Genomic DNA, 7,301 nt, shown 5'->3' on the forward strand with positions numbered 1-7,301 from the left:
GCACCCCCACGATAGGGGGCGACAGCTCCAGCCCCTGAAGCGTCGTGGTAGAACAATGTTGTCGTCACGGAGCATACAAAGGCAGAAAGGCCCCAAACTCAGGTGGAGCGGTAGAGGTCCCGGTCCGGCAGAACCGCTCCCCGGAATCGAGAGCCGAAGCAAGAGAAAGTTAGAAACAAGTTCAAATCCAGCGGGCGTTAGTAATCCGCGGTCTAGCAGAGAGAGATCCGGCGGAAGCTTCCGTTCCGTGGCGCAGGGCTCCAGGCTCCTCCACACATAACACGGGAGAGCAAAGCCGCTGAGGGGGCAGCGGGGGAGAGAGAGAAGGCAAGGGAGTGGTTCTGCCGGACACAAGAGGCATCGAGCCAGCGACCGGCAACAGTTTTCTCCGAGGGCAAGCCTCTTCCTCGTCGCCGCCGACATCACCCGCCGCGGCTGTCGGGGATGTCGGTCAGGGTGGTCGATACCCTTCACATCTGCGATGGCGATCTGGTGGGGAAGTTCTCGGTGTCCGACACCTGCAGGACCAGGGCGGCCGAGGCGATCCTGCAACTGAGGTCGATGGGGATCAAGTCGATGGGGAAGTTTAATGGGTAGCAATGTAATTCATCCAACCATATGGCCATACGGGCACATAAGTAGATACCATATTGCTATATTTAACACCAAACTGAACAACACCTGAGGGATGCCATAGGGCTTACCTCATATTGAAATCTATCCGTAAAAACTCCCCATCTGAACTCCTATCAACGATCACAGATGTGGTAGTATTGACTGCTAAGTAACTGCTCAACTCCTGCAATATAAAATCATCATTGTGTTCGTTCAAAACTCAAAGTCCACCATTGAAAAAGATAAAGCCCGCAGATCTTGAATGAGAAATCAAGTCAACTTCAAACTGCTAGCATGTAAAGCACATTGCAATATTTAAACAATGTCAACCCACGATGTATTGGATCCAGAGCAACAAATATTTAGGATACAAAATGTAACTGAAATGTTTAGTGTGTCCAAGTGGAATATTTTGGATACAGAATGTTAGAATGTAACTAAGGCCATATTTGGGACTACTTCACTCCTTTTGCTTATGTAGAATTGCAGATATAAGTGCATTATCATTTGGTTTTCTGTAGCATATATAGTTGACTTCAGTAACAATGTTTCATTCCTCACTCCTATTGTTTCTGTAGCGTCAATGTTTTAATTGATTCATTTCCATACACTTGTTTAAAACCACCAATTGGAGCATGAAAGAAGACCTATCATGCTGGCTTTTAATTTTTTGGTGCTAAAAGTCTTTGACAGAAAAAGAAGTGCCAGCAACAACTGCAACTGATTACAGACGAAACTGAGGGGGGGCAAAAAACATACTATTCCAAAAAACATTGCTAAAGCTGCTATAATGGATAATCCAGCCCAGCGCCAGAGAGTGATGCCTCGGTCAAATCCCTAGGTATTTTCCTGCAAGATGAAAAAATATCCAAACATTCACTACTAGAAAGAGTATGAGAAACTATATAAACCCATCAGTTATAAATGAAACTCAGAAAACGGTAACCAGAAAGTTAGTCACACTTTTACGGCCACAATGAAGTAATAAACAAATGCTACTTCTGAATTTTCAGTACGTATAGTTGTAGACACAGTTGATGCATCCCTCCTCGCTCGGCTCTTTGCAATGATGAGGTGGTAACTGTCGTCTGTCGTCCTGCGCTCTTTTAGCTTCTTTGTTTGTGTTCAGTGTCCAATTCAATTCAGTTATTAGGAAAGTTCAGCCCTGACTACCAACTAATACAGTATACTGTGATATATACGTATTGTGTTCTTGACATAAAATTATTTCCATGCGAGCCACCGGAATAAAAACCATCGAACATAGTTGTAGCAGAGCTAGAGTCTCGAGTATAAATTCTAATAGAGCCTTTATTTATGTCTCTAGCTCTTTTTGCTCTCTGTCCGCACGTGGGAAGCATAGGACAAGCAATAGAAATGCGTCTGTCCTCTCTCTTGGGCCACCTTAATTATGATTGATTTGGTTCATTTTTTTGGTTTTGTGTGTTTCTTTTTAAATAGATGGTTACAAATATAAATATTTGATGACATAGGGTAGAGCCAATGTGATTTACAAAATAGAGATTACACCTCTAAATATAATGTGCATTCAACTAGGTACACTCTTGCTCAGCATCTAGCGGCCAGTTTTGGTTGGGACCGGGGGTAACCCGTTACCACGCCCGGTCCTTCTCCTGAGTTGGCTGCACCAATCACCATCAACACTTAGTTCAATTCATGGATAAATTTTTGTTTTAGGCTACTCTTTTGCTGTGTTACATTATTACAAAAAATAACTTGGTCTTGGTTCATTTCTGACATGAAAGTAGCCTCTTGCTGTTCTTATGCTTCCCCTAATATAACTTTTATTTTTTTGAATAATTTTCTAGCTTGTCGACAATTAGAGGCTTTCCCATTCTTGGATCCACTGAAGCATTTTAGGGGTGTTGTATTCTACTATCAAAGGTTAGCATGATTGTTTCTACACATCTCCTACTCCCTTCTTTGCTTAGTAATGGTTCATAAGTATAAGCACATGAATAGTATGGAAGAAAAAAAGATAATACATTATTACAAAAAGTAACTTGGTCTTGGTTCATTTTCTGATATGAAAGTAGTCTCTTGTTGTTCTTATGCTTCCCCTAATATAACTTTTATTTTATATAACATATGTTAAGTAATACAATGCCGAGCTTGTGTGTATTGGGGGGTTTTTTTATTGGGGTATAAAGTTTATATGCATTCTTCTCGGATATTTCGGTTGATGCTAATTTTTAGATAAAATGATAGTGGGGAGGCTTAGCTGGTAGTATACTTTGAGTTCGGTGCACTTGGATCCGTTCACAATTCTCTTTGTCATCTGCTTCTCTTCATGTTCTTTTCCGAATATACCATTCAACACAAAGGCAAACACCCTTTAGTGTTTCTCTTCATGTTCTTTTCCAGTTACATCGGTTGCTCTGTGAGACAACCACTCACTTGCATTTCTTAAAAAGCATCGATAGTTATCTGTAGCAGTCCCATAGTACCTCTCGTGTCAACAAACATGAAACATATAACAACCTAGGGAGACTGTCCGCATAAGCTCACTTGAAATCAGAACCTCGATGACGACATGATGACTGATGAGATTAAATGGCTTTAGAAAGTAAACGACATGATAATTGATCAGAAACTCGATGACGACATGAGAATTGATGAGAATAAAAGGCTTTACAAAGTAATAACTTTTTTGAGCTTTTGGCAACATATATTTTCATGAGGATTTTTATGGGCTACCGCGGAAAGTATGTTTAATATAGCTTCAGGTTGTTCGACGACTACCATGATGAGGATTTTTATGGGCTACTGCGGAAATACAATATTGTCGCTCGGGTAGAAGTTAAATTCCCGATTGAACCAGTTATCGTGATAGATAACATTTTATTTTATTTGACATCAATGTAAGCCAATAATTCTTTAAGTTTCATTTACAAAGTTACACGATCTTCATACCATCGCCTATTCCCCTACTGAAATACAAATTAGGGAGCCAAGATCGAGGCCATAACATCTTGGTATGAGATAGTCAATATCTCTACAATTGTCGATATATTGTTTGTTTTCATGTAATTGTTGTGCACTCGCGTTTTATATATAGGTCTGCATGATATTGATGGTTGCAATGTAGTGATGAAACAGGTAGATTAAAATAACAAAATCTATATGTATAGCCAGGATCACCAATGGATTACAAAATCTTTTCTCATAACAATATAACACATTTATATATAAGTTATCATGATATTATATGTTCCCGTTGCAACGCACGAGCACTAACCTAGTACATAAAAAAGGCGAAGGCTCAGTTGGCTCACGGTCAACCCACGTCACACCGTTTACGCCCATTTTCCACGCATGACCCGTTATTTTGTGTACACGAATGAGCAGTTGCCATTTTCTTTTAACGCGAGCTCACTAGATCAGACAAAGACGTGTCCATCCTCCACTCACTACAGTAAAACAAAGCCGACGGCCATTTAATTTCCGACGGCTTCATACGACACCGTCGGCCTCTATAACGGCCCTCGAAAATAACATCTTATATCCGACGGCTTCCAGATAAACCGTTGGAGATAGTCTTATGTCCGATGGTCGTACAGGTAGCCGTCAGACATAACACTATGTCCGACGGCATCTCTGACAGCCGTCGGAAATAAGGTATTTTAACGCGCACAGGCTGGAAGCCGCCGTTTCATTGGCATCCGCTCGTCTTCTCTATCACTGTCGCGCTGCTTCGCCGCCGCTGATACCCAGACGCCCACCGCCGGCGGTCAGCACCGCCGGCCCGACACCTTTCCCGACGCTGTTGGCCCCAACTCGTCCCCTGCCCCGCCCACGCCGAGCATCGTCCCGCCGTCAAACCTTTAAGTGAGTATTTTAATTTTCTCAATGTATATATTGTTTTGTAGTTGTCTTTTTTCAGTATTAAAATTTTTGTATGTTTAGTATTGTTTAGCTTGTTATGTCCGACGGTCGGAATTTGATTATGTAATAAATTTAATTTGTTTTATTTTACTTAGTGGTGTTTAGATAATTTAAACTTTTAATTTCCGAGAGTTTTTACAAAGTTTCATAACTTTTAGAGATCTATAACTTTTATATTACTGATTTTTTTCATACGAGGGCATTTGGAAAACTCAAAAAATAAAGGGTAAAAATGATTTTCAGTCTGTAGAATTAGAAGGTTTTGAGCTTTTTTCTACTAAGTGTAGCCTGTATAATTGTCTAACAAACATGAGAGATGTCTTGTAAATTATTTGTTTGATACTTTGAAGTTCTACAAGTTTTACTTTGACACTTTTCTCGTCTGAGGTCATTTGCAAAATTTCAATTTTAAATCTTATAAATTTATATGGAATTTTTGAGAGACAAAATGATTTCAAATAAAAAAGTTAACAACTACAAAGTTTCATAACTTTTAGAGATCTACAACTTTTATATTGCTAATTTTTTTATATGAGAGCATTTGAAAAAGTAAAATTATTAAGGATAAAAATGATTTTTAGTCTGTAGAAATAGAAGGTTTTGAGCTTTTTTCTACTAAGTGTAGCTTGTATAATTGCCTAACAAACATGGGAGATGTCTTGTAATCCGTGATCTATTTTTTTATTTCTTTTGTTTTGTAACCTGGTATGATATTTCTATGAAACCAGACACATAGCATATGTGACTTGAGCTGACTATATATTGTGGAGCTATTTAACAAGATTGAAAAATAGACAAGTATTTTGCATGCTAGATTTTGATTTTGATTTCAATTTTAAATCTTACAAATTTATATGTCTAATTAATTAGGTTCGGATGTGTAGAATTTGACGTCATGAATATTCTTTAGGGTATGTAAATGCGTTATGACGAGGAGACGATATTTTATTAAGTGGATATTCTTTAGGGTTCGCATGCTTCCTATTTTGTTAATGACATGCGTTATGACGTCATGAATATTTTGTGGGACTCGGCTGACAAGACAAGGGAGCTATGCATGCATATGCATGGCTAGCTGCTCGGAGGCTGCTGGAATGGAATAAAATGAAGATTTAACAGTGGCGGTGCATGGCTGCTCGGAGGCACAAGAAGGCAATTCCGATCGACGGCCATGCATCCTCTTGTTCAAGTCGGTCGATCGGAACCATCCCATCCTAGATAGATTGCGGGCCGTGATCCCCAGCTAGGATCGATCGGAATCGGAACCCCAGAGGCATCGTTATCAGCCGTCCTCCTCGTCTATATATGCGAGTAGTTGAGATCGAAACCCCATCAGCTGGCCTCCTGCTTTTGCTTATCGAAACCTCGCTCCTAAATATCCCATCATCGTCGTCTGCCATCTGCCGCCGGCCCGCCGCCACCACTGCACCGCCCACTAGCGAGTTGCTAGACAACTGGCCGGAGATGGATCCGGTGTGGTTAGAGTGGTTCCACAGGGACGGGGCGGAGCTCGCCAACCGCGGCCGTCGGCCGGATCATCTTGATGATGAGGACGATCTCTACGTAGCCTTGGCCTTGGCTCCCTACGTTGATCGCCACCGGCCTCGAACCCGTCCCCGATCCCCATCCCCATCCCCGCCCTCACACGAGGACGCCGGGGACGACACTGCTGCTCGCAACAACAAGCGTCCTTGCATCCCCGCGTACAGCGAAGCCATCCTGGGGCTCAAGGAGGTGGTGCCAACCGCTAAGCACGACGACGACTGTGCCATCTGCCTCAACCCATTGGCCGATATCGCTGGTCCTGATCACAAGAAGGACGACGCGGCAGCTACGTCTATGCTTCGGGCCATGCCCTGCTCCCACATCTTCCACCAGCACTGCATCTTCCAGTGGCTCCATCGCAACGCCGTCTGTCCTCTCTGTCGCTACCAGCTGCCCACCACTTTCGAGGACGAGGACACCGAAGTCGAGGAGGACGAGGAGGAGATTGACAACATAATTTCTCGATTGAATCAGATCAGACGACGACTGCAGATCTTGTACAACTAAAAAATTCAGCCAAATTATTTACCGAGTGTTTTTAGGTACACCAGTACAAAGAAATACCGTAGCAAATTGATTTATATTGGCAATTCAGTTAAGAGAACCGCCAGTAAAATTGATTTCCCCTAGTGGTTGGCCTAAGAAAACCAGTAGTATAAATCATTTGTATGAAAAACAGCAAAATCTTATTTCAGTTGTGTCTAGATTACAATTTTGTTGCCCACATATTAGAACTTACAAACCGAGTATAAACTGTTTCTTTCAAGTTATAAATCAATTCAAACGAAATAGTTGTCGACTACAAAGTTAAATAGCTTTATAAGTTCTACATCTATTATTTTGGTACATTTTTCATCCGAGGACGTTCGCAAAATTTGCATTATAAAGTTTGTCATATTCAGATGCAATTTTTATGTCCCAAATGATTTCAAATAAAAAAGTTGTCAACTACAAATTTTCACAACTTTTAGAGATCTACAAATTTTATTTTGGTGGTTTTTTCTTAAGAGGTCATTTGAAAATCCCAAAAAATTTGATTTCAAATGATTTTTACATGTCGTTTTCTTAAGAAACGTCGGTAGAAATCGTATTTGTACTGGTTGTTCCTTAAAAAATCATCTGTAGAAACGACACGATTTGTACTAGCAGTTTTCTTAAGGAATCGCTAGTACAAATATGATTTCTACGCACAGTTTCTTAAATAAATCACTAGTGAAAAGTGTTTCACTGTGTGT

General features: G+C 40.9%; 1 protein-coding gene across 1 annotated transcript; it reads left to right on the plus strand.

The window, feature by feature from the left end:
- The first annotated feature begins 5,985 nt into the window (after nt 1-5,985).
- LOC103647062 (E3 ubiquitin-protein ligase RZF1) lies at nt 5,986-6,573 on the plus strand. Its single transcript, XM_008671629.3, has one exon. The coding sequence runs from the start codon at nt 5,986-5,988 to the stop codon at nt 6,571-6,573; it is 588 nt and encodes a 195-aa protein (XP_008669851.1).
- Nucleotides 6,574-7,301: the final 728 nt, after the last annotated feature.

This window comes from Zea mays, chromosome 2 (genome assembly GCF_902167145.1).
Source record: "Zea mays cultivar B73 chromosome 2, Zm-B73-REFERENCE-NAM-5.0, whole genome shotgun sequence".
Classification (NCBI taxonomy): domain Eukaryota; kingdom Viridiplantae; phylum Streptophyta; class Magnoliopsida; order Poales; family Poaceae; genus Zea; species Zea mays.

What these genes read in the sequence shown, in the direction of transcription:
- LOC103647062 (XM_008671629.3), top strand. Translation starts at nt 5,986, where the DNA reads ATGGATCCGGTGTGGTTAGAGTGGTTCCACAGGGACGGGGCGGAGCTC.